The 26,375-nt window shown below is 56.1% G+C and overlaps 1 protein-coding gene across 3 annotated transcripts in view; it reads left to right on the forward strand.

Moving 5' to 3' along the window:
* The first annotated feature begins 2,194 nt into the window (after positions 1-2,194).
* The window catches only part of Nbeal2 (neurobeachin like 2), a 37,206-nt gene continuing 13,025 nt past the window's right edge, over positions 2,195-26,375 (forward strand). The window contains exons 1-27 of one of the 3 annotated variants that reach the window (XM_042701480.1): positions 2,195-2,360; positions 10,484-10,572; positions 10,689-10,817; positions 10,929-11,010; positions 11,104-11,228; positions 11,700-11,782; positions 14,585-14,670; positions 14,777-15,059; positions 15,431-15,537; positions 15,987-16,067; positions 18,203-18,286; positions 18,674-18,772; positions 18,882-19,474; positions 19,573-19,705; positions 20,225-20,344; positions 20,556-20,877; positions 21,838-21,920; positions 22,029-22,121; positions 22,231-22,405; positions 22,507-22,640; positions 23,494-23,653; positions 24,110-24,212; positions 24,388-24,541; positions 24,650-24,808; positions 25,019-25,178; positions 25,341-25,426; positions 25,598-26,131. In XM_042701480.1, coding sequence (XP_042557414.1) covers positions 2,310-2,360; positions 10,484-10,572; positions 10,689-10,817; positions 10,929-11,010; positions 11,104-11,228; positions 11,700-11,782; positions 14,585-14,670; positions 14,777-15,059; positions 15,431-15,537; positions 15,987-16,067; positions 18,203-18,286; positions 18,674-18,772; positions 18,882-19,474; positions 19,573-19,705; positions 20,225-20,344; positions 20,556-20,877; positions 21,838-21,920; positions 22,029-22,121; positions 22,231-22,405; positions 22,507-22,640; positions 23,494-23,653; positions 24,110-24,212; positions 24,388-24,541; positions 24,650-24,808; positions 25,019-25,178; positions 25,341-25,426; positions 25,598-26,131 — 4,308 coding nt within the window. In that variant the 5' untranslated portion in view covers positions 2,195-2,309. Of the gene's footprint in view, positions 2,361-9,933; positions 9,964-10,483; positions 10,573-10,688; positions 10,818-10,928; positions 11,011-11,103; positions 11,229-11,699; positions 11,783-14,584; positions 14,671-14,776; positions 15,060-15,430; positions 15,538-15,986; positions 16,068-18,202; positions 18,287-18,673; positions 18,773-18,881; positions 19,475-19,572; positions 19,706-20,224; positions 20,345-20,555; positions 20,878-21,837; positions 21,921-22,028; positions 22,122-22,230; positions 22,406-22,506; positions 22,641-23,493; positions 23,654-24,109; positions 24,213-24,387; positions 24,542-24,649; positions 24,809-25,018; positions 25,179-25,340; positions 25,427-25,597; positions 26,132-26,375 lie in introns of those variants that run through there. The other 2 variants (XM_042701481.1, XM_042701482.1) reach the window with 2 other exon arrangements.

The raw sequence follows: 26,375 nt of genomic DNA on the forward strand, positions 1-26,375 counted from the left end.
GTCTACACACTTCCCCCCCCTTCCACACCCCTCTCCCACACAGTGGGTCTACAACCTACCAGGGCAAGGTTATAGATGATCAGAGCTACAATGGACAGGGAAGAAGAAAAGGCCAGATTCGAGGGGCCACCCAAACCATGGGGACAAAACAGGCCAGGGATAGAATAATATCTGTTCTTCTTTTGGCCACCAAAGATCTAGGAAGACTCCAGATTGGTTAATTCTTAGAAGCCAGACACCTCTCTGGGCTTTGCACACTCCTTCCCCACAACAGAAGGCTACACACACACACACACACACATACCTGTGATAGTGACAATGACCCAGTAAAGGCTAAGTTCAACCTCACTACCCTGCCCCTGCTGACCTCTGTGTGACTCATTTGGACCTCAGTTTCTCCATCTGTAAAATAGGCTGGAGGCACCCACTTCATGAGGTTAAAAAAACAAAAGACAAAAAAGCAAGTGTTCTGCCCTTAAGTGAAGGCTTCCTGAAGGAGGAGGCCATCCGTGGGGCTCATCTAAACTAAAGCCAATACAAGTGCTCTGCCCTTCTGAGGGTATTGGAGGCGGGGGGGGGGAGCTTTGTGGATTCACCAAGTTGGCTAATTCCCTCCCACTGCCCCAACATAGCAGGCTTTAAAGTCCCAGGTATAGGACTGGGAATGTGGCTTAGTGGTAGAGTGCTTGCCTTGCATGCACAAGGCCCTGGGTTCGATTCCTCAGCACCACATGAGCAGAAAAAGCTGGAAGTGGCGCTGTGGCTCAAGTAGTAGAGCACTAGCTTTGAGCTGAAGAGCTGAGGGACAGCACCCAGGCTCAGAGTTCAGGCTCCACGACTGACAAAAAAAAAAAAAGCCATGGCATCAGTGGCTTATACCTGTAATTCCTAACTATAGAAGAGGCTGAGATCTGACAATCACAATTCACAGCCAGCTCAGGGAAAGAAAGTCTAGAATACTCAAAACAAACAAACAAAAAGCGGGAGCTGGGAGCTGGATGCCAGTGGTTCAAACCTGCAATCCTAACTGCTAAGGAGGCTGAGATCTGAGGATCGTGGTTCAAAGCCAGCCTAGGTAAGACCGTCCGTGAGACTCATCTCCAACGAACCACCAGAAAACTGGAAGTGGTGCTGTGGCTCAAGTGGTAGAGCACTCTCCTTGAGCTGAAGTTCTGAGGGACAGTGCCCAGGCCCAGAGTTCAAGCCCTATGACCAACCAAAAAATTAATTAATTAAAAGCAGGGAGTGGAGCTATGGCTCAAACAGCATGAACACTAACTTTAGGGGTGGGGTAGGGAGAAAAGAAAAGCCAAGGGACGGCATGTAGGCCCTTGAGTAGGCCCTAATACTGTCACACACACACACACATACACACACACACACACACACACACACGCTCCTTGAATTACACGCAGCACCCTGGCCCAGGCTGCGTGAGATCTGAGGACTCTCAGGAGTCCCAACCCCAGCCCCTGGGTAGCAGAGTCGGGGAGACGGTTTAAAAATCTCCCCGTGGACCACCAGAGATGCCAGGAGTGGTGGACCCTGTGGCTCAAGGTAGAGACCTGGAGCCAAAAAGAGCTGGGGAGAGGGGAGAGAGTGCCCCAAGGCCCCTTGAATTCAAAATCCACAGCCCCCCAGCCCCCCAGGAAAAAAAAAAACAACCTTTATATTTACCCCCTGATGAAGATGGCTCAAGACCTTAACCAATAATGGGTCCTCCCTGGGGGTGATCCTGAAGACTTGACCCATGGCCTTACCCCACTTAACCCCTCACGGGATCCCCCAGGGCAGGTGTGGAAGCCTTGATCCCCCTCCCCAACCCCACCCCACCCCCAAATACCCCAGGGTGCCCCAGAAGCGCAGGTAGCTGGGGGTGTGGTGTGGGGGGGGAGGGGGGAATGGGGGGGGCGGGGCCGGCTCCCTGGGGCCTCTCTGACCTCAGGCTCCTCCCCCTCCTCCTCCTCCCCCTCCCTCCTCCCCCCTCCTCCCTCCTCCGGGCTCCCCGCCCCGTGCACGGTCCCGGGAGAGGCGGGGCGGCGGTGGCACCGGGTGCAGGAAGCCGGGGCGCAGCGGGCGCGGGCGGTGGCCGCCCGGGAGGAGGAGGAGGAGGAGAGGGTGGGGAGGAGGGGGGTGTGGGGTGTGTGGGGGGGGGGGGGAGGAGGGAGGGAAGCCGGGGAGCCTCACGGATTTCCTCCGGGACCAGCCGCGGGTTTACTCCGCCCCATGGGCCTGGCCCCGGGAGCGCCCGGCGGGCGGCGCGGAGGAGGCGGCGACAGGTGGCGGCGAGGCCGGAGCCGGGTCGGGCCATGGCCGCCTCGGAGCGGCTCTACGAGCTGTGGCTGCTTTACTACGCGCAGGTGAGTCCTCCCCCTCCTCCTCCTCTTCCTCCTCCTCCTCCCCCTGCACCTGCGCCCCCCCCCCATGGATCGGTGCGTGTACCCCCCCCCACACGTGTGTCCACCCCCATCCACGCCCTTCCTCCTCCCCAAGACTTCACCCAATGCCTCTGGCACTTTCTACACCTAGAGATGGGGGGGACACACAGGGGGAGGCCTCAGGATGAGTGGGATCTCTGGGCTGGGGAAACTGAGGCAGAGCGAGAGAGAGCGCAGGTGGCGTGGGGAGGGTGTAGGGGGGGGAGAAAGGGGGAGGGACAGTCGGGTCAGGTGCATGGCTTCCTGCAGGGCTGACTCGGGGGAAGTCGACCCGACACCCCAACAGCACCCAACTCTCCCACCCCAACTCCAGACTCTCCCCCCCCCTTCTCTGCAGTAGCAGAGAAGATGAGTTCCTTCTGTACTTGGACTGGGGACGGGGGACGGGGTTGGGGAGAGTGTCTGGGTCTGTGTGTGTAAAGGGAGGGGGGGGGGAGTGTGAATTCCCACCAGTCTTTTTTTGGGGAGGTTGGGTGGGGGGAGACCTCCCCCTCCCCAGAAGGTGACTCTTGGTGTGTCTGATCTAGTATTCCCTCCTTCTCCCCCCCCCCCTACTCTCCGGCCCCCAAACTGTGCCTTGTGCTTTACTTAACCCCCACTTTTCCATCAGGAGAGGGAAGGGCCTCCCTCCCCTGCCTGTCTTTCCCCGGGGTCACCTGCCCGGCTCGGGGCTGAGGTCCTGGCTCAGGTGTGTCCTGCACACAATGGACTATTGTGTACCCCTTGAACAGCTTGTCGCTGGGGAAGAGCAGGCTGAGCCCCAGCTGGCCCTTGGCAGCAGCCGCTTAGCCCATGGTCTCCTGGGGACCCAAAGCGCAAGCCGCAGGGGCCACCCGCAGCTTCTTTTCCTCTGCTCAAGTTCTCCCAGGTCCTGAGGTTCCCCCTCCCCCCCAACCTGACCTGTGGCAGGAGGCCGGGCATGAAAATAGAGTTCCTCAAGCCGGGCTTCAGTGGCTCCCACCTGTCATCCTAGCTCCTCAGGAGGCTGAGAGCTGAGGATCGTGGTTCAAAGCCAGCCCTGGTAGGAAAAGTCCATGAGATTCTGATCTCCAAGGAACCACCAGAAAACTGGAAGTGGCACTGTGGCTCAAATGGTAGAGCGCTTGCCTTGAGCTGAAGAGCTCAGAAATAGAGCCCAGGCCCTGAGTTCAAGCCCCACCAACCTAAAGAAAAAAGAAAATAGAATTCCTCCTGATGATACCCAGACAGAGCTGTAAAACTGACATAGCTCTGACCACTACCGCTCTATAGAGAGGCAGCCACTAGACCTAGTCCAGTCCAGAAAAGGCTCCTGACTTGTTTCTCTGAACCAATCAGATTCCCTCTCCCAGCTTCTCTGCTTGTGTACCCAAGAGTTGGTTCTTATGAATGAGCAAAAGGGTCTGTGTGTGTGTGTGTGTGTGGTGTGTGTGTGTGCATGCACACGCGTGTGCTCTGGGACTGAGGCTTGAACTCAGGGCCAGGATGCTATCACTTATTTTCCTCACTGAAGACTGGTGTTCTACCACTTGAGCCACACCCCCACTTCTGGCTTTTTGCTGGTTGATTGAAGTTAAAAGTCTTGGGGACTTTCTTGGCTTCAGACTGTGGATGGGCAGCTCTCAGCCTCTGAATAACTAGGGTGCTAGGCATGAGCCACGAGCACCTGACTCTTGATCTCTGTGTGTGGCCTTGGGTGGTGGGTGCTTCTTAGTCCTTCCGTTCTTCCCCTGTAACCAGGTTAGTGGTGGGACTTGAGGCTAGGAGGCAGGCTGTAGGGAAAGGGTTAGGTCAGCCTCACCCAACTTCCAGTATGATTGCTTCTACTAGCAGCAGGTCACTCCCCACACACAGAGTTATTTAGCACTGATTTCTGTGCTAGCTCCTGTTATATGATCATGTCTCTCTTGTGCACATACACACACATACACATACTCCTCACCTCACAAGGCAGCCTGGGCTGTCAGAGGGCAGCCAAGGGCCAGGCCAACAAATCCAGGATGTGAGAGTAAAGCTGGGTGGGGCCCAGGCTGTTTAGAGAGAGGAAGCCAGACCTGCGTCCCTGTTTTGCCTTCCTGCTTTAGCTTACTCCTACTCTGGGAATACTGCTCTCCACCAGCCTGAGTTATTGGGTTTCCTGGGAGGGCTAGCAGGCGGGCAGAGGGTCCCTGCTTGATAGCTCTTAATGTGTACACTTGGGGCCGAGGTATGGTAAGAATGGAGCTGAGCTGATCAAGACCCCCCCCCCCATCGCCTCCCCAAATCAGTGGCCACCCAGCCAGTTATACCTTGCCCCTCCCTTCAGCAGCGAAAGCTGACATCAGCTGGGAAACCTGTTTCTCCAGTTGTGGGTCTAAGTGAGAAGAGAAGGAACACACACACACACACACACACACACACACACACACACACACACACACACACACACACCACCTCACTTCCTGCCCTTCCTTTTCCCTTGGAGACTCTAGATGTAGGCCTGACTCAACCCTCTGCACCCCTGCTTTACTATGGGGGACAAAGGGAGGAGCTCCTCAAGGTATTCATGGGAAAACCAAGGCAGGATCTCCTACCAAGGTCAAGAAGAGTTTTTGGTTTTTAGTTTTAGTTTTTGTCAGTTGTGGGGCTTGAACTCTGGGCCTGGGCACTGTCTCTCAGCTCTTCAGCTCAAGGCGAGCGCTCTACCACTTGAGCCACAGCACTAGACTCTCTTAGACTTTCCTACCCGGGCTGACTTTGAACTGTCATCCTCAGATCTCAGCCTCCTGAGTAGCTAGGATGACAGGCGTGAGCCACCAGTGCCCGGTCCTAGTTCAACCCTCCTTGCGCATACAACACCTCTTGCTTTCCTGCGTCTCAGGTGTAGTGGATGCTCCTTGGATGGTAGCTGAATGACTGAATGAAGAAGACCGGGCCTCCACCCTAGTGGCCCATCAAGGAAGTGATCCCAGAGGGGGCGTGGTTAGAGCTTTAAGGGCTTTGAGGACAGCCAGGATGGCCGGAATGAGCACGTGGCTGTGGGAACTGTCAGGGGTAGAGAGAAGGAGCAGAGGCAGAGCTAGCCCAGAACGTCTGATTGGATGGGCAGGGGGTGTCCCACAACTACTGGGGCATCCCCAGAATGGATATAGGAAGAGCATAAGAGGTAAAGGGAACTGGGATGAACCCCTGACCAGCTAGCTGGCCGTTGGGCGGTATGTAAATGTGAATGCAAAGTAGCATGCAAATGAGCAGCCCCTTCCTAGGCTGGTACTGTTGTAGATCATTCACCCCTTGCAAGGGGGAACACTAGGGGGGCAGGGAAGGGGGCACTCAGAGTCAAGCTGCACTGTCTTGAGGACTCAAGAGTATTCCAGAGCCTGGCACCGGTGGCTCACGCCTGCCATCCTAGCTACTAAAGGAGGCTGAGATCTGAGGATTGTGGTTCAAAGCCAGCCTGGGCAGGAAAGGCCATGAGACTCTTAACCCCAATGAACCACCAGAAAACCGGAAGTGGCCCTGTGGCTCAAGCGGTAGAGCGCTCGCCTTGAGCTGAAGAGTACAAGGACAGCGCTCAGGCCCAGAGTTCAAGCCTCACAACTAACAACAAAAAAGAATGTTCTAGAAGGTCAGGCCAAAGCAGGTATTAACCCGGCCTGGGGCACTGCCTCCCTTAAGTCTCATACCTGAGTTCTGTTTCATGTAGGCCCTACATCCTTAGCTCTGATTTCTTCCTTAGTTTCCCCTTCATGAGATGGACAAAAGTAGAAAAGTAGCATCACCTCTAGTCCTTGTCATACCTCAGAGGTGGGGGGGGGAGTCTGCGCATGCACCTGGGGTCTCTTCCTCCCTGCCTCTGTTGCCAAGGCAACGGAAGGGCAAAAGTCTAAGGTGATGGAGAGATTGCAGCGCTGAGTGCTGAGACTTGTAGGAGGAGCTGGTACTCCTTGGGGTTGTTATGGCAACGGGGAGGGGGGAGCTGATGGGGAAAGTGTGGGGTCCCCATGGAAACAAGGTCAGTTACCATGGGGACCCTGGGAGGGGGGAAACAATGCCAGTTGCCATAGTGATAAGACAGGAGATGGTTCATCCTTGGGGGGTTGTATGTGGAGAATCAGGAAGCCCACCCCATGTAGTACTCCTCCTCCTCCTCCTCCTCCTCTTCCTCCTCCTCCTCCTCCTGCTCCAGGTAAAGGCCAGAGACAGACAGACTGACCTCCAGTCCTTGTGAGAGGCCTGAAGGCTTGTTCTGAACACACCCATCATCCTCCCGCCGGTCCCATTCCGCTTTGCCTGTCCCTGGAGATGGAACACTTATTACCATCATGCAGCTCTGACTTGACTGGAATCCCTCTGCTCTTGAGCTGTGATTGACTCTCACCCCCTGCTGTGTCGAGCCCTTTCCAGACCCCCCTGTGTCCAGACCCTCCCCCCCCATCCCAGCCTTGGGCAGCCTAGGTGGAGAGACCCAGTTCACAGCTCTGCAGTGAACCAAGAGCTTCGCTGCTCGAATTACACTAGAGCCACAGCTCACTTCTGGCTTTTTCTGCTTATGTGGTACTAAGGAATCGAACCCAGGACTTCATGCATGCTAGGCAAGCGCTCTACCACTGATACTGAGGCTTGAACTCAATACCTCATCCTCCTAGGCAGGATCTTTAGCCTTTCAGCCATGATCCCAAATCCTGTTGAGACTTTTCTTTTTTTTATTATTTATTTATTTATTTATTTTGTCCATCGTGGGGCTTGAACTCTGGGCCTGAGCACTGTCCCGCAGCTCTTCAGCTCAAGGCAAGCGCTCTACCACTTGAGCTACAGCGCCACTTCCAGTTTTCTGGTGGTTTATTGGAGATAAGAGTTTCACGGACTGGGGCTGGGAAGGTAGCTCAGCGGTAGAGTGCATGCCTTGCAAGCATGAGGCCCTGGGTTTGATTCCTCAGCACCACATAAACAGAAAAAGCCGGAAGTGGTGCTGTGGCTCCAGTGGTAGAGCGCTAGCCTTGAGCTGAAGAGCTGAGGGACAGCGCCCAGGCCCACAGTTCAGGCATCATGGCCAGCAAAAAAAAAAAAAGAGTTTCACGGACTTTCCTGCCCGGGCTGGCTTTGAAACGTGATCCTCAGATCTCAGCCTCCTGAGTAGCTAGGATGACTGACAGGCGTGAGCCACCAGCGCCCGGCTTAATTTTATTTTTAAAGTAGACCAGGATGTGGGAGGCCAGAGGTGGGAAGGGACAAGGGTCACATTTTCAGCTTCGGTTGGCTACCTGGCAACCTTGAATGGTCCTAGTCTAGAACAAAGGTCTGGTATTTTAAGCTAAGTTAGCAGGATCTCCCCCTGGGGCCTCCCATTTCCCCTATCTGTGAGGGGAGGGGTCAGAAGAAATGGCTCTCAAGCTCAGATGTGTTAGCTTTTCCTTTGCTACGACCAAAGGGACTCAAGAAGAAATCAGGTTTGTTTATTTGGCTCATGGTTTCACCGGCTGCATTGCTTTTAGGCCGGTGGCGAGGCTGAAACATGGCAAAAGAGTGTGACAGGGGAGAGCTACTTACCTCATGGCAGCCAGGAAGTAGAGGGGGAAGGGGAGAGAGGGACCAAACAAAGGGAGATAATAGCCAGGCATCCGTGGCTCACGCCTGTAATCCTAGCTACTCAGGAGGCTAAGATTTGAGTATCGAGGAGGTTCAATGTCAGCCTGGGCAGACAATCCTCCAGACTTTTTTTTTCTGGGCCTGGATTCTGTTGCACAGCTCTTCAGCTCAAGGCAAGTGCTCTATCAACTTGAGCCACAGCACCACATCCGGTTTTCTGAGTGGTTCATTGGAGACAAGAGTCTCAGGGACTTTCCTTCCCCAGGCTGGCTTTGACCCACGATCCTCAGATCTCAGCCTCCTGAGTAGCTAGGATGACAGGCGTGAGCCACCGGTGCCCAGCTATGTCTCAGTTTTTAGAGCACACCAATTGTTTGGAGGCCAGCAGGCAAAATCAGATGGAGAAAACTGCTCTTGTTCTTTCTACTCCCCGCCCCCCCCCCCCCCTTGTGTTAATACTGCAGTTCATGAAGGAGTATAAGGGTTAAAACTAAGAAGCAGTGCTATGTTTCTAAACACAGAGTTTCTGAATTCCTGGCTGCCATTCATCTTATTTTCTCTAGGTCTATCCTACCTCAGTATGGCCTGCTCTTTGGTGACTATAGGTTGCCTGGGCTTTGGGTTCCTGATAAAATCCACAGTGCTCGACCACAGGTTGCTACATAGAGGTTGCTAGAAGGCCCGCCCATGATCCACTGGGGTTCATACCAGCCTGGCCCTGTATCAGAGACCCAGGTAGCATACCCAAGCCACCCATTCCAGGCATTGGTGGCTCACGCCTGTCACCATAGCTACTCAGGAGGCTGAGATCTGAGGATCACGGTTCAAAGCCAGCCCGGGGAAGGAAAGTCCATAAAATTCTTATCTCCAGTGAACCACTAGAAAACCAGAAGTGGCGCTGTGGCTGAAAGTGGTACAGCGCTAGGCTTGAGCAAAAAATAGGGACAATATTCAGGTCCTGAGTTCAAATTCTAGAACTGGGACACACACACACACACACACACACACACACACATTGTTCTGGAAGTCCTAAGGTATAAAGTTCATGACCCCTGGGAGCCTCCTAAGGCCTATTGACTGCTGACCTTTCCCTTTCATCCTGTTCTCCATGCATTCCTTGTCCCCCAAAAGGATTCTGGGAAAAGAAATTGCCTTCTGGACTCTGCTGGTGGGAGTTCCACGTGACACCCCAGCAGGGAATTGGGGAGGGAAGGAGGATCTAATATCGATCCAGGGTCTGTCTACCCCCATGACTTTAGAATAGGGCAGATTAGAGCTAAGCAAAGATTTTGTTGTTTTTGTTGTTGGTCATGGGGCTTGACCTCTGAGCCTGGGTGCAGTTCCTCAGCTCTTCAGCTCAAGGCTAGTGCTGTACCTACTGGTTGAGCCATAACACCACTTTTGGCTTTTTCTACTTATGTGGTGCTGGAGGAATCGAACCCAGGGCCTCAGGCATGCAAGGCAAGCACTCTACCACTGAGCCACCTTCCCAGCCCCTTAGGGCCAAGATTTCTTCGTCTGTGCTTTGGAGCAGAGATCTGCACTGTATGGGTGTGTCTGGTGGGGTACATCTTCCATTGTAGCCCCAGGGGCTGAAATCAGAACAGCATGTGTGGGAACCCCAAGTATGGGAACCCCACACTTCTAAGCCTGCAAAACTGGCTCCACCCAGAATAGAGTGACCCCGCCCCTTCGATGCTCCTGGCCCCATCCCCCTGTGCCCTGCTAGATCCCCCTTCAGCAGCCTCTCTTGCCTGGCCCTGGGTGCCTCTCCCCCCCCACCCCCCCAACATCCCTGCGGTCTACTCGGAGGAAGCAGCCACCCTCCCACATCATGACTGTGCGCTTCCTGCCCCAGCGCGGGGCGGGAGGAAGCAGTTTCCCTTTCACACCAAAGTTTCCTTAGTGACAACCCATTTTCGGGCTCCACCGCTGCCCCTCTTTGCTCATGGAGCCATCTTCGGGGCCCGGGGTCCAGGTAACGCAGCACAAGTTGGGTGTGGAGGTGCCCAAGACAAGGCAGGTGGTGGATTGGTTGGGATGCTGGCCTGTGTGGAAATGTGGATGTGCCCAACCTTGCACATGCGTGTCCTAGGATCCATAGTAGGAAAAGTGGGGGGGGGGACGGGGAACTGGGGGGGGAGTGGGAGGGAGGTCTAAAGGTGATAATGTCTGCAGAACCCAGTCCACAAACTTGGGAGACCTCCCTACCCCAGCGGCAGTGTGGACCACAGCCACACCCCCACTCAAGCCCCTCCCATGTCTGTGTCAGCTCCCTCATCCCCCCCAAAGTGAAGGAGATGGGAACGGAGACTGATTGGCGATGGGGGTTCAGAGAAGCAGATGGAGGGATTGTTGGAAAAGTGATCAATATGACCGCAGGTGCTGACCTTCCACCTTCCTGCCCTTCCTCCTCCTGGTCTATCCTTCCTTCCCCTTTTCCACCTCTCATCGCTCTGTCTGCAACCTGCCCTTCTCCCTCTGTTTCCCTGACACAGAAGGACCTGAGTTACCTGCAGCAGTGGCTGAAGGCCTTCGTGGGGGCCTTTGAAAAGAGCATCTCACTGTCCTCCCTGGAGCCACGAAGGTAAGTCTAGATCTGCAGACAGGGCAGGACCTGGGCCGTAGGGGTGGAAGGTGTGTGTGTGTGGGTGGGGGAGAGGGCAGGTCCTGGGTACCTCAGAGACTCTTCCTCTCTTGCAGACCAGAGGAGGCGGGTGCAGAAGTCCCACTGCTACCACTGGACGCCCTGCATGTGTTAGCTGAGCAGCTAGAACAGGAGGACCTAGAGCAAGCCCTGCTGCTGCTCAAGCTCTTCATCATTCTCTGCAGGTGCTCCCTCGCTCTATCCACTCCCCCTCTGCCCCCCCAGCTGTGGGGGCTGGGAGAGGTAGATGGCACAGGTGCATTCATCCGATCTCTCTCTGTGCACCCCCCTACCAGGAACCTGAAAAATGTGGAGGCAGGCTGGGGGCAGGTGCTGGTGCCCGGCGTGCTGGCATTACTCACAAGGCTGGTGGCTCAGGTGAGGTGGACCCTCTGGGGGTGAATGGAGCCTGGTATGTGCCTGGTGAGTGTGGCAAGATGAACTCTTCCTCTCCTCTCCTCACCACGGCAGCTCAAAGGACCCCCACTACCACCAGAGGATCGGGGGACCCAGCTGGAGAATGTGGCCCTGCATGCCCTGCTCCTCTGTGAGGGGCTCTTCGACCCCTACCAGACCTGGCGGCGACAGCGTAGTGGGTGAGACCCAGTCCTCAGGAAAGAGGACCCCCCCACCACCATCACCCAAGGGAGCTGGAGAGAGGATAGGACTTTGGGATTGCAAGAGATGGAGGTCGTAGGGACTGAGCCTGGGAGCTGATGGTCAGAAAGGAGCCCGAAGAAGTGGGTGCTGGTGGCTCACGCCTGTCATCCTAGCTACTCAGGAGGCTGAGATCTGAGGATCGCAGTTCAAGGCCAGCCTGGGCAGGAAAGTCTGAGAGACTGTTGTCTCCCATGAACCACCAGAAAACTGGAAGTGGCGCTGTGGCTCAAGTGGTAGAGCGCTGGCCTTGAGCTGAAGAGCTCAGGGACAGTGCCCAGGCCCTGTGTTCAAGCCCCATGATTGGGGCACCAAGAGAGAAAAGAAAAGAAAGAGCCAGAAGAGGGGAGGGCCAGGCTGATGGAGGACCTGGCCTCAACCCTCTTCCTACCCTCCCCTTCCCCCTGTAGGGAAGTCATCAGCTCCAAGGAGAAGAGCAAATACAAGTTCCCTCCTGCAGTTTTGCCCTGTGAATTCAGCACCTTCTTCCAAGGTCAGGCGCTTGGCCTCTGCCCTTGCTTCAACCCACTGGGCCCCGCCCCCAAGCCTAGACCCCGCCCTCTGGTTCCCTGAGCTTCCCCTGTTCAGGCCCCACCCCCAAACCTAGGCCCCGCCCTCCAGTTCCCTGAGCTTCCCTGGCTGGGGCCCCTATAGGCTCCATCTGGTCCCGCCCCCAAACCTAGGCCCCGCCCTCTGGTCCCCTGAGCTTCCCCAGTTCAGGCCCCGCCCCCAAACCTAGGCCCCGCCCTCCAGTTCCCTGAGCTTCCCATGCCTGGGCCCCACCAGGCCCCATCTGGCCCCGCCCCCAAACCTAGGCCCCGCCCTCCGGTTCCCTGAGCTTCCCTGGCTGGGGCCCCTATAGGCTCCATCTGGTCCCGCCCCCAAACCTAGGCCCCGCCCTCTGGTCCCCTGAGCTTCCCCAGTTCAGGCCCCGCCCCCAAACCTAGGCCCCGCCCTCCGGTTCCCTGAGCTTCCCATGCCTGGGCCCCACCAGGCCCCATCTGGCCCCGCCCCCAAACCTAGGCCCCGCCCTCCGGTTACCTGAGCTTCCTCTGTTCAGGCCCCGCCCCCAAACCTAGGCCCCGCCCTCCGGCTCCCTGAGCTTCCCCAGTTCAGGCCTCGCCCCCAAACCTAGGCCCCGCCCTCCGGTTCTCTGAGCTTCCCATGCCTGGGCCCCACCAGGCCCCATCTGGCCCCGCCCCCAAACCTAGGCCCCGCCCTCCAATTCCCTAAGCCCAAACACTGGACAAGAACTTAATGAGCGGTAGCTGCAGTCAGGAGAGCCATAGATGTTTGGGGGGAAAGGCGGGGAGCCAGAGACATCCTAAGATCAAGTAGGGAGCTGAGGAGCTAAAAGAAGAGAAAGGGGAAGTTTGGGCAGTTATTTCTTCCTTAGGCTGCAGTGAGGGCCTCTTTCAGGTGTGTGGGGGGGGCGGGGCTGGGGTAAGCGGCCTGCCCTTTGATTTCCCAACTTCCTTGTCCCCAAAGTCTCCACCCCGTCCTCCAGGCCCTGAGCTGTAAATAGCAGCTACCAGCCATCTCCACCTGCTCTCTCAACTGCTAGCAGAGTAATGCCCAGTAATGCCCCTTGGTGTGGTCCTCTCCTTGGTCTCTCCTATTTTGAGGGACATTGGCCGGGATATGAAATGAGCTCAGGGCAGGATGTGGCCTGGGCAGAGGTAGGCAGAGGCTTTTGATATATTATGCCTCAGAGTCTCTAGGAGGCCTGAGATTAGAACGGAGTCAGCAACCCCAGGAGGGAAAGGTCCTAGGAGCCTTCCTGCCTCCATCCTCCACTTCCCAGGCAAGGTATTTATTTTTATTTAGCTATTTTTCCCTCTCCTGGGCTTGGAACTCAGGGTCTGGGCCACTGTCCCTGAGCTTTTTCCCTCAAGGCTAGCGCTCTACCACTTGAGCCAAAGCTCTACTACCAACTTTTTTGGTGAGTAATGAGAGATAAGAGTCTCACAAACTTTCCTGCCTTCAGCTGGCTTCAAACCATGATCCTCAGTTCTCAGCCTCCTGAGTAACTCGGATAACAGGCGTGAACATGTTTATTCTTTTCTTTCTTTTGTTTTTTCCTTTTTTGTTTTAATTGGTCATGCGGCTTGAACTCAGGGCCTGGGTGGTATCCTTGAGCTTTTCTGCTGAAGGATAGCATTCTACCCCCTTGGAGCCACAGCTCCATTTTCAGTTTTCTACTGGTTAATTGGATTTGAGTCTCATGGACTTTCTTGCCTGGACTGGCTTTGAACTGTGATCCTCAGATCTCAGTCTCCTGAGTAGCTAGGACTATAGGCATGAGCCACCAGTGCCTGGCTCTTTCTTTCTCCTTCCTTCCTTCCTTCCTTCCCTCGCGTGCTCTCTCTCTCCCTTTTTCATTCTTTCTCTTTCTCTCTTTCTCTCTCTTTCTTTCCTTCCTTCCTTCCTTCCTTTCTTCCTTCCAGTACTAGGGATTGAACCAGGGCCTTGTACTCGATAGGCAAGTATTCTACCACTTGAGCCATACTTCCCAACCCTTTCATTTTCATTTTTGATGTTCTCACTAACTTTGCCTGAGCAAGCTGAAAACTTGCAATCCTCCTACCTCTCAAGCAGTTGCGATTACAAGCATGAACTACCATTCCCAGCTTGAGTACTCTTCAGAACCCTTAGAGTTGAATCCTCCTACTCTTCCCCATAACCTCTCTCTCTCTTTCTCTCTGCTCCCATCCTCACTCCTGTCTCTTATCCCTAGAATGAAACTAGCTTACTCTTCTTTGAGGGGAGGGAGGAGTCTTTTCCTACGTGGGGCCTTTTCCCTTCTCAGGCCTCACTTCCAAAGCCCTTGGGGGGGCTTCCGCCCTATCCCACCTAAATCACGCCCACTCTACTCCTCAGCATGTCTCGGGGCTGGCTTCTGTGCTGTCTGGGTTTCAGTTCGTTGTTGGGCCTTGTGTCCTCTTGCTGAAGCGAGCAAGCAGGTGGGCCCCCCCACACACGAGGCTGTGAAAACCCCTGGAAGTCCCCGGGAGGGGCTGCAGGAACAGCTGTCAGCGTTGTAGAAACATCAGGGTCCCCACAATAGGGCAAAGGCATGGGGTGGCATCTGGAAATGAACCTTGGGAAAGCCAAAGTGGGTATGTGCACTCAACCCTGGGCTTCCACTGTAGGGCCGAAGGATGTGGGGAGATTCGTAGGTTCTCAGGGCGGAACTTTGAGCCCCTCAAACCAGACTCCCAGTTTTAAGACTTGAACTCAGGGCCTTGGTTCCCCCCATCCCTGGTGACATTTTCCTCTCCTGCCCACCACCCAGAGAGCCTGCAAGATGCCCAGCACCTGCCTGCCAGCCTGCTATTACGGCTTATCCATCTCTTCGGGGCTGTCCTCGCAGGAGGAAAGGTAAGCTGGGAGGTGAGCTGGGGCCATAGCTGTCTGGGGAGGCGGGGAGGTCTCATGGCTAGGTGAACCCCCTTGCCAGTGACCCCCTCTTTGCTCTTCCCTACAGGAGAATGGCCAGTTGGCAGTGAGTGCCGGCTCTGTGCAAGGCCTGCTGGGAGTGGTGTGGGGCTGGGCTCATGGGCCAGCCCAGGACTCTCGGCTTGTGCTGTCGGCAGTGGAGGCCCTGGTGGGCGCAGTTCACGTCCTCCATGCCAGCCGCGCACCTCCCCGTGGGCCAGAGCTCCGTGCCCTGTTGGAAGGCTACTTCCGCGTCCTCAACGCTGACCGGCCTCCTGGTCCAAGCTCAGGCCCTGAGGAAGCCCTGGTCACCCTGCGGGTCAGCATGCTGGGTGGGTATGGGGGTTCCCAGGCTCTTGGGGGTAAGGGGAGGAAGCTACTACATGGAAAGGCTGGCTGGACACAGGTGGCGGCTCACGCCCGTCATCCTAGCTACTCAGGAGGCTGAGATCTGAGGATCGCGGTTCAAAGCCAGCCTGGGCAAGGAAAGTCTGTGAGACTCTGATCTCCAAGGAACCCCCCCCGAAAACCAGACGTGGTGCTGTGGCTCAAGTGGTAGAGCCCTTGCCTTGAGCTGAAGAGCTCAGGACAGCACCCAGGCCCCCAGTTCAAAAAATGAATGAATGAATGAACGGGCTGGCCCAGGTGGCAGCCAGGCTACCTGTGAGGGGTTGAGCGGAACCTGATTCTGCACCTTGCACAGATGCCATCCCCATGATGTTAGCGTGTGAAGACCGGCCCGTCCTCCAGGCTGCCTTCCTCAGCAATAATTGCTTCGAACACTTCATTCGCCTTATCCAGAACAGCAAGGTGGGTGCAGCCATGTGGAGCTCGCCTCGTTGAGGCTGAGAAAGCATCACTAGCCGGCCCCGCCCAGGGGTTTGGATGGACAGAATGGCCTCTTCCCCTGGGGCTCTTCACAGGGCTGGCCTGAGGCTCAGGATGCCCCCCCAAAACAAAAACCCAGAAGGGGGGGGTTCAGCTGCCTCTGGATGCCTTGTCTGCCCTCACCCACTCATCCATACTTACCTCTGCTCATCTGAGCAGAATCTGGGTACCTCCTCAGCTCCACTCTTCCCTAGTGCCTACTGGGGGGGGCCACTTTGCCTGAGATTTGGGGGTGAGGCTCTGCCTCACGGTGGCAGAGCCCTGGCAGCTGCCATCTCCCCCCCCCCAGTATTTCTCTAACCCTCTCATCTTCTTCCTCATCTCTCTTTTGCCTTCTCTACCCTGTGTCCCCCCCTTCCCCTCCCCCACAGCTGTACCTGCAGGCCCGGGCACCCTCTGAGAGGGACAGTGACCTGGCTACCCGGTTACTGACCGAGCCCGATGTACAGAAGGTACCATTCTGGGGATGATCAGCCAGGCACCCCCCCACACACACACTCCTTGGGCTCCTCCCAATGTCTCTGAATCTTCTCTTTGCTCTGATGGGAGATTGGGGTGTGGGGGGGGGATGAATCGATCAGCAGCAGTAGGGGAGGATGTCCCAAGCTGCCTGGCTTTCTCCCCCCCTTCCAACGCCCCCATCCTCAAGCCTAAGGGTGGCAGGGAGGGGAGGGGGCTCTGCTACCTGTGTGGCGTTAAAATTGAGCATCGGGGATGGGCTGTGCCAACGTGGAAGGAACCTTCGAAACTCAACCCACCTACCTCTGTGTCTCAGAAGGAGAAACAGAAGCCTGGAAGCTCAGCCCCCCCATGAAGGCCAGGCGGCTACTTTTCCCATGGGTTCTTAATGCCCCTCAAGTCATACAGCTCCTATTCACATGCTCTGAGTCTAGAGGCTATAAGAAGCTGTAGGATATCAGTCAGGGTCTATAACCTGAGCGCTGATCTCCATTGTTCTTCATATCAACAGTCTTGTGTTTCTACTACTTGTGTGCTTATTCTTGGCTTAATCCACTCCTCTCCAAAGCAGGCAGGACAAGATGATGACTATTTATTTATTTACTTATTTATTATTTATTTATTTATTTTAGGGGGTCCTGGGGCTTGAACTCAAGGCCTAGGCGCTGTCCCTGAGCCTCTTGGTGGCTCAAGGCTAGCACTCTACCATTAGAGCCATGACGCCACTTCCAGCTTTTTCTGAAGAGTTTATTGGAGATAAGAGGGTCACAGAATTTCCTGCCTGGGCTGGCTTCGAACCAGGATCCTCAGATCTCAGCCTGCTGAGTAGCTAGGATGACAGACAGGCATGAGCCACTGGTACACAGCTGGTACCTGTTTTTTACTTATGTATTCAAATTTTTTGTTGGTGGTGGTCATGGGGCTTGAACTTGGCCTGGGCGCTGTCCCTGAGCTTTTCTGCTCAAGGTAAGTGCTCTACCCGCTTTGAGCCACAGCTCCACTTCAAGTTTTCTGGTGGTTTATTGGAGGTATGAGTCTCATGGACTTTCCTGCCCAGGCTGACTTCAAACCTCCATCCTCAGATCTCAGTAGTTAGATCCTGAGTAGTTAGAATGACAGATATATGAGCCACCACCCGGCTTATTTATTTGAATTTGTTATTTGTTATTGTGTCAGTATTGGGGCTTGAACTCAGGGCCTCTTGTTCTCCCTTAGCTTTTTCTTTTTTTTTTTTGCTCAAGGCTGGCGCTCTACCATTTGAGCCATACCCCCACTTCCAGCTTTCTGCTAGTTCATTGGAGCTAAGAATCTCTTGGATTTATCTGCCTGGCCTGGCTTAGAACCTTGATCCTCCTATCTCAGCCTCTTGAGTAGCTAGGATTACAAGCATGATCCACCTGTGCTGGGCAGACCATCTTTGTTTTCATACATAAAGGAAACTGAGGCTTGAAGAGGGAAAGAAGTTGCCTGAACAAATCTCTCTCTCTCTCTCCCTCTCTCTCTCTCTCTCTCCCTCTCTCTCTCTCTGTCTCTCTCTGTCTGTCTGTCTGTCTGTCTGTCTCTCTCTCTCACACACACACACACACACACACAAAATGTGACATGCATCTGGCTGTGACTGAGCCAGAATCCCAATCTGGAACTAGGGCCAGGGGGTAGGGTTGGACTTCAAGGTCTCGAAGGTTCTTCTGTTCCTAACATCCTGTGATTGAGTCTCTGACCATCTGTCAATCATTGAGGGTGACGGTGCACTTGCTGGCCTGCTTTCACACGTGTGATCGGGTGGGGATCTGTGTGTGTGTGTGTGTGTGTATGTGTGTTGAAGGGAGGAAAGGGGGAATATGTTCAGCAGAGAATGAATGGGATGTGGGGAGGTGGGGAGGGGCCCAGCGAGAAGATCCAATGTTGATCTGTCTCAGCGAGGCCTTAATTCTCCTCAGGCCTCTTTAGGGCTCAGGTTTGGGGTAGGAGGGGGTAGGTAGAGGCCCTGATGCCTTGTCAGGATTGCTGATTGAACACATGCCGTTATACCTTGTGGTGCCTAGCCTTACATCCCTTTTACTACAGAGTACTGCCAGCTGGTACCCCCTGGCATCTGCCTCTCCTGACTGCCCCTCCCCACCCCAAGGTACTAGACCAGGACACAGATGCTATTGCCGTCCACGTGGTCAGGGTGCTGACCTGCATCATGAGCGGCTCTCCTTCAGCCAAGGTAAGCCTGCCTTTTGGCTACAGTAGGAATCTGAGGGAGTTGACCACACAGCCCATCGGAACTGGCCTGTAAGAACTTCCACTCCCAACCAGGCGCCGGTGGCTCATGCCTGTCATCCTAGCTACTCGGGAGGCTGAGATCTGAAGATCGTGGTTCAAAGCCAGCCCAGGCAGGAAAGTCCATGAGACTCTGATCTCCCATAAACCACCCAGAAACCAGAAATGGAGCCGTGGCTCAAGGGGTAGAGCGCTTGCCTTGAGCTAAGGAGCACAGGAACAGCGCTCAGGCCCAGAGTTCAAGCCCCACGACCAACAAAAAGCCCTAAAAGAGACTATCTCCCCTAACTTCCTGGGGCTTGCACACACCCTCACTTCCTCCTCGTTGCAGGAAGTGTTCAAGGAACGTATTGGCTACCAGCACCTCCAGGAGGCCTTACAGAGCCAAGGACCTCCTACCCAGCGCCTTTTGCAAGAGCTGCTCAACATGGTGAGCCCAGGGCTTAGGGTGGAGCTCCCAAAGCACCCAACCACAAACAGGATGGGGAGGGGGGGCAGGTAGCCCGTGCATCTGACACCTTCTGTCTCTCCATCCATAGGCCGTGGAGGGAGATCACAGTCTATGCCCCCCGCCGCCGATCCGCAACGAGCAACCCGTGCTGGTGCTGATGCAGTGGCTACCAGCGTTGCCCACCGCCGAGCTGCAGCTCTTCCTGGCTCAGCGTCTCCAGTGGCTCTGCACCAGCTGCCCTGCCAGCCGGGCCACCTGCGTGCAAGCAGGCCTAGTGGGCTATCTGCTGGAGGCCCTCAGCCTGGGCATCAGCCTGGGAGCCCGCTGCCAGGAGCAGCTGTTGGCACTGCTGCAGGCCTTGGGTCGTGTGTCCTTGAGGCCTATGGAGCTGCGTCGTTTGCTGCGCCCCCCACCGGGGCTGGCCTCAGGGTCCGAGGCTCAGAAGGCCCAACACGCAGCCTCCATCATCCGGGCACTTTCGGGCATGGCCAGGCACCAGGGTCCTGCGCGTAGCCTGCGCTACTTCGATCTTACTCCAAGCATGGCTGGCATCATGGTGCCCCCCATACAGCGGTGGCCGGGCCCTGCCTTCACCTTTCATGCTTGGCTCTGTCTGCACTCTGCCAATACGGCACCTGCCTCAGTTTCCCCCCAGCCATTCCAGCGGAAGCAGCTCTATAGGTGGGTGGACCCCTCCCCCCCCCCCGCCTCTTCCCCCAAAAACTTCCCGGGGATCTGCTGCTGGAATGCACAGGCCTAACCTGCTGGCTTGTCCCCAGCTTCTTTACCAGCAGTGGCTCAGGGTTCGAGGCCTTCTTCACGGCATCTGGAGCCCTGGTGGTAGCCGTGTGCACCCGGAAGGAATACTTGACTGTGAGCTTGCCCGAAGTGTCCTTCGCTGACTCCGCCTGGGTGAGTTCCTGGATTTCTCTCTGTCTTGCTCTCTCTATCTTTTGTCGGTCATGGGGCTCGAACTCAGGGCCTGGGCGCTGTCCCTCAGCTCTTCAGCTCAAGGCGAGCGCTCTACCCCTCAAGCCACAGAGCCACGTCTGGTTTTCTGGTGGTTCATGGGAGAGAAGAGTCTCACAGACATTCCTGCCTGGGCTGGCTTTGAACCGTGATCCTTAGATCTCAGCCTCCTGAGTAGCTAGGATTATAGGCATGAGCCACCGGTGCCCGACTCTTTGTGTGCTGGTACTGGGGCTTGAACTTAGGGCCTGAGTGCTCTACCTTACCTTTCCTTGTTCAAGACTGGTGTCATCCTACTTGAGCCACAGCTCCATGGATGATTTTTGCTAGTTAATTGGAGATAGGAGTATCAGGCACTTTTCTGCCTCAGCTGGCTTTGAACCACGATCCTCAGATCTCAGCCTCTTGAGGAGCAAGGATAGGCGCTGGCCTGGTTCGATGTCCTTGTGGCTTCTCTTCCAGCATTCTGTGGCAATCGTCCATGTACCCGGGCGCCGGCCTTTTAGCCAGAACCTGGTCCATGTCTACAAAGATGGTCATCCGGTCAAACTGGCACCGCTTCGCTGCCCATCCCTCAGTGAGGTGGGCAGACTTGGGGGCAGTGGGACTTGGGAGCACTAGGTACCCCTCCCACCCCCACACCTCAGAAATGATGTCTTGGGGGGCGGGGAGGAGGGGGAAGAGGGGGGGAGAGGTCCAACCACACAGGAGCCACCATGAAGAACTGGATGTCTTTAAAGCTGAAGGTAGTGCTGCAATCTGATTGGTTCCCTTCCGCCCTCCACCCCCACAGCCTTTCTCCTCCTGCTGTATTGGCTCTGCTGGGCACCGCACCACGACCACCACTACAGGGCCGCCCTCGCCACCCGTGCCTGCTGCCCTCGCTCCTACTCACCCCTCCCTCACCCGCTCCCAATCCGTGCCAGCCTCCACGGGGCTGGGCTGGGGATCCGGGTCCGTAGCCTCCCTCCCGGAAGGCAGTATCAGCTCCACCCTGGCTGGGACCCAGGACACCCGGTGGGGAAGCCCCACTTCCCTGGAGGGCGAGCTGGGATCTGTGGCCATCTTTCACGAAGCTCTGCAGGCCACCACCTTGAGGAATCTGTATGCACTGGGTATGTGGTTGCCTCTGTCTCCTGCCTGCCTTCCCACCCCAGATCCTAAGCATTGTTCTAGGTCCAAGATGCTTGTTTGTTTGTTTTGTCGCTCGTGGGGCTTGAACTCTGGGCCTGGGTGCTGTCCCTCAGCTCTTCAGCTCAAGGCAAGCGCTCTACCACTTGAGCCACAGCGCCACTTCCGGTTTGCTGGTGGTTCATTGGAGATCAGAGTCTCATGGACATTTCTGCCCAGGCTGGCTTTGAACTGCCATCCTCAGATCTCAGCTTCCTGAGGAGCTAGGATGACAGATGTGAGCCACCAGAGCCCGACTAAGATGCTTCTTTTGTTTTGTTTCTGTGCCGATCTTGGGCCTTGAACTCAGGGCTTGGGCACTGTCCCTGAGCTTTTGTGCACAAGGCTAGTGTTCTACCACTAGAGCATTACTGCTGGTTTTTCTTTGGTGATTCCTTGGAGAGAAGAGTCTCACAGATTTTCCTGCCTTGGGCTGGCTGTGAACTGTGATCCTCAGATCTCAGCCTCTTGAGTAGCTAGGGTGACAGGCGTGAGCCACTGGTACTTAGCTAGAATGTCTGGGGTTTTTGTTTGTTTTTGGTTGGTTGTGGGGCTTGAACTCTGGGCCTGGGTACTGTCCCTGAGCTCTTCAGCTCAAGGCGAGCACTCTACCACTTGAGCCACAGTGCCACTTCCATTTTCTGATGGTTCATTGGAGATCGGAGTCTCACAGACTTTCCTGCCCGGGCTGGCTTTGAACCTGGATCCTCAGATCTCAGTCTCCTGAGTTAGCTAGGGTGACAGGTGTGAGCCACTGATCCTTGGCTAGAATGTCTGAGTTTATAAAGTGCCCAGACAATGCCTCCTGGGAATCTGTCCTCTGGACAGAGCGGGAGGAGGCAGGCTTTTGGGGTGTCGCTTGAAGAGAGGCCAGGTGAAGTCTGAAGGCCTTTGCTCCTCTCCAGGACCTAATGAGCCAGCACCCTTCAAGCCTGAAGGCGAGCTACATGAACTTGGAGCCAAGCTTCTTTTGCATTATTCACCTCAGGTATTTGGGGGGGAGGTGGGATGCTGTCTCCTGTCCCCCCTTTCTGTCTCTGATCCCTGTCTCCTTATCTTTTACCTCTCCTCCCCCCCCCCCACACACGCACCCCAGGCCTGTAAAAACAACATCTGCCTGGACCTGTCCCCCAGCCAAGGACTAGATGGTCGCCTGACAGGTCACAGAGTGGAGACGTGGGACGTGAAGGTGCGTGGGGCCTGCAGGTGTGGGCACCCCGGGGCTGAGTGATCTGGGGCAGATAGGATAAGATGCGGCTGGGCCGGGAGCCATCTCCCATCCTTCCCTTCTGCCCCAGGATGTGATCAACTGTGTCGGGGGTATGGGTGCCCTGCTCCCCCTGCTGGAGAGAGTCGCAGCCCAGCCACACCAGGCCGACACGGCCCCAGCAGAAACGCATGACCTGGTAGGACCTGAGCTGACGTCTAACCACAATGCCCAAGGTCTGCTCCTCCCGCTGGGCAAGTCTTCAGGTAAGTGTGTCCCTGGGGCCTGGGAGAGGAGCAACTCGAGCCTGGGTGGGGAGATCGGCAGGCCCTTGATCTCTCTCTGTCCCTTTCCTGGTGGCCGGCAGAGGAGCGGATGGAGAGGAATGCAGTGGCCGCCTTTCTGCTGATGCTGAGGAACTTCCTGCAGGACCACGCTGTGAACCAGGAAAGCCTGGTGCAGTGCCAGGGACCGGCCATCATTGGGGCTCTCCTGCGGAAGGTAAGGCCTGTCTATCATCCGGGGAGTAGGAGGCCGAGAGGTAGAAGCTGCTGAGAAATGGCAATGCAGTGAATGACAAGAGATCTGGTGAGCTGTGGGTGCCTGTGAATCCTAACTGCTCAGGAGGCTGAAGGCTGAGGATCAAAGTTCGAAGCCAGCCCAGGCAGGAAAAAAAAAAATCTGTGAGATTGTTATCTCCAGTGAGCTACCGAAAAAATCAGAAGTGGAGCTGTGGCTCAAGTGGTTAAAAATAATAATAATGCCTAGGCCCAGAGTTCAAGCCCTAGTACCAGCACACACACACACACACACACACACACACACACACACACACACACACACACACACACACACACACACACACACACAAGCACCGTAGCTCATACCTGTAATCAAGAGGATGAGATCCGAGAAACAGAAGTTCCAGCCCTGGCAGGAAAGTTTGTGAGATGCGTGTTTCCAACTAACCAACACAAAGTCACAAGTACAGCTGTGGCTCAAGTGACAGAATGCCAGTCTGGAGTGAAAAAGCGAAGGGACAGTACCCAGGCCCTGAGTTCAGTCCTCAGTAATGGCCAGAATAAAGAAAGAAAGTAAAGAAAGGCTGGCTAGGAGTAGGCTGTGAGTATATGAAGAAGGGGCAGCCTGGGCTGGAGCAGGAGGGCTGCCCAGCGGGGTGAGACCTTGCACTTGGGAGCTGGTGGGAGCCGCTTGGAGGGTTTTAGCAGGGATGGGCATGTTTGTGGGTGCGTCATTCCTAGGCAGGCAAGGCTGAGGGCTGAGCAGCAGCTGGAACAGCAGGGTCGGTACAGCCTCACCACGTTTCAGCCTAGATCCCTTTTCCTACCCCCAGGTGCCCAACGGGGCCATGGACATGAACGTTCTCATGTCTGCCCAGCTGCTAATGGAGCAAGTGGCCGCTGAAAGTGCGGGGCCCCTCTTATACCTCCTCTACCAGCATCTGCTCTTCAACTTTCACCTCTGGGCCCTCAGTGACTTTGCTGTGCGCCTTGGTAGGTGGCGGGGCTAGCTGTGGGGCCGATTGGGGTGAGAAAGTTAGAAGCCTATTCTGGGTGATCCAAGGCAGGCATAACCGACAAGGTTCCAGCTCTGCTGTGGGGTATCTGAGGGAATTTAGCCCTCCGCTGGGAGATCTGGGGAAGGGAGGGGGGCGTGGCCCTGGGAGGTCTGGCAGGGGGGGCGTGGCGATGCTCTTAGGAGATCTGGTGAGGGGTGTGGCCCTGCCCTGGGAAGTCTGGCTGGGGAGGGGTGTGGCCCTGCCCTGAGTGATCTGTCAGGGGGAGGGGCCCTGCCTTGAGTGACCTGGAGGGGGCGTGGCCCCAGCTGGGAGATCTGGCAGGGGGCGTGGCCCTGAGCTGGGAGGTCTGGCAGGGGGCGTGGTCATACCCAGAGAGAACTCTCAGGGGGCGTGGCCATGCCCTGGAGCTCAATTGCTCATGTCCACTCAGGCCACATCCAGTACATGTCCAGCATAATCCGAGAGCACAGACAGAAGCTGCGGAAGAAGTACGGGGTCCAGTTCATCCTTGATGCTCTGCGCACCCACTACAGGTGAGATGAGTAGGATCAGGTTGGCTCTGTGTGTGTGTGTTCACAGCAGCCCCTGGCTTTAGGGACCTGTGATGGCTTTGCTACCCCTCCCCTTCCCCTCCAGCTCACCTGCCCATTCTCCCTGCTCTCCTCTCCCCTCCTTTCTGGACCTGCCGGCTCTTTGGGACTGGCCAAGCCCACAGCGCGAGCGCCCCTTGGCTGCCGATGACCTGCGCACAGTGCAGACTTCCCTGCTGGGGCTGGCCCGGGAGTTCCTGGTGCGCAGCTTCTCGGCTGACGACGTGCAGGTGGTTCTGAGTTTCCTGGCGGCTGTGGGTGACGACGGCCTGGTGAGCCTTGAAGGGAGGGAGGTGTGTGCATCAGATAGGGAGGGAACGTGTGGGAAGGTCCCCGCCCCCCCCAGTCCAGATAGAGAGATTGTTCTTGGTCTATCTCAGGCGATTGGTGCACTGGACCTGCTGCTGGCCCTGCTGCAGGGCTCCCTGGCCCAAGAGTCCTTGGCTGTCTTCTTGTTGGAGCCAGGCAACCTTGAGGTGTTGCTTGCACTGCTGGTGAGGCCGAGGTCGCTGTCTCCGCTGCCTGATCGCGTCTGCAAGGTACGCTTGCTTGCTTAGTCTTTCCCTGACCCTGCCATTCCAATTTACTAAGTCCTCTGGGCTGGGTGGGGTCCAACGAGGCCTTGAATCTGTGGATGAAGCTGCTACTGCAGCCACACAACTGCTTGGTGACGTTTGCTCTCCTACGATCAGTCCTTCCCTATGATGATCTCCCCCAAATGACACCCCCAAACACACACCCTTCCACAGATTCTGCGCAGGCTGCAGCAGAATGAACGGCTGCCTGAACGGAGCCGTCAGCGTCTCCGGCTGCGGGATGGTGGTCTCCAGGGCCTTGTCGCCTGCCTGCCAGAGGGGACTGTGTCCCCCCAGCTCTGCCAGGGCCTCTACAAACTCTTCCTGGGGGCAGGTACGACCTGGCTATGAGGCAGGCCATGCGTGGGAAGATGAGTGTATCCAGAAAAGCAAAACCAGGAGCCTTCTTTTGCTTTTGGTGGCGCCAGGGATTGAACTCAAGGCCTTTGTTTAGGCCAAGACCCTACCCAACTCCCCCTCCTGGCTATCTTTCCAGATTACTTGAACCTCTCAGACCTGCTGGCTGTGGTCCAGCTGTCCCTACAGGCTGACCTTCACGTCCGCCTGGACATCTGTCGCCAGGTGGGTGAGAGGCAAGGGGGAAATGTGGGGGGGAGGACAGTTTCTCCCCTCTGGGATGTATCTTTCCTGACTATGAGGAGGGGTTCCCAGCAGGCTTTGCGACAAAGGCCTCTGGGCAAGAGTGTGGGACAGGCATTGAGTGGACCTCTGTTCTTGCTCTCACCCCAACAGCTCTTCTACCTCATCTATAGCCAGCCAGATGTGGTGCGGTTACTGGCTCGACAGGCGGGCTGGCAAGATGTGTTGACCCAACTGTATATCCAGGAGGCCCCCGCGGCTCCTGGTCCCCAAGCCTTTTCTCCAGAGCCTCTCGCTCCTCTGGAGTCAGCCCTGTCTCTACCACCTACAGTATCATCTCCTGAGCCTTCAGACGTCTTCCTCCCCTCCGATGCCCCCAGCCCCGACTCGGATTCTTTTTACCATGCCTTCTCTCCATTCTCTACACCCTTTGACCTGGGCCTGGAACGGGCCAGCGTGGGTTCGGGCAATAATGCCAGCAGTGGTGGTGGTGGTGGTGGGGGTAGCAGCAATGGGACCATTACCCCAGCCAGCCAGCCTGGCACCCCGTCCCCCCTAGATGGGGCCCGGCCCTTTCCTACGGCTCACGGCCGCCATAGCTCAAGTCTCTCCAATGTGCTGGAGGATGGCAGTTTCCTGGAGCCCACCGTCAGCGGAGATGACACCTCTAATACCAGCAACCCTCAGGTGAGGGTTTATGCCTGACATCCTACTTTAGGAGGCTGAGATCTGAGGATCATGGTTCAAAGCCACCCCAGGTAGAAAAGTCTATGAGACTTTTTCTTTTGGTGGTCATGGGGCTTGAACTCAGGGCCTGGGCGCTGTCCCTCAGCTCTTCAGCTCAAGGCAAGCGTCTACCACTTTGAGCCACAGCGCCACTTCTGGTTTTCTGGTGGTTCATGGGAGATAAGAGTTCTCACGGGCTTTTCTG

Source organism: Dipodomys spectabilis, unplaced genomic scaffold, assembly GCF_019054845.1.
Source record: "Dipodomys spectabilis isolate Male_0828 unplaced genomic scaffold, ASM1905484v1 ptg000292l, whole genome shotgun sequence".
Classification (NCBI taxonomy): Eukaryota; Metazoa; Chordata; class Mammalia; order Rodentia; family Heteromyidae; genus Dipodomys; species Dipodomys spectabilis.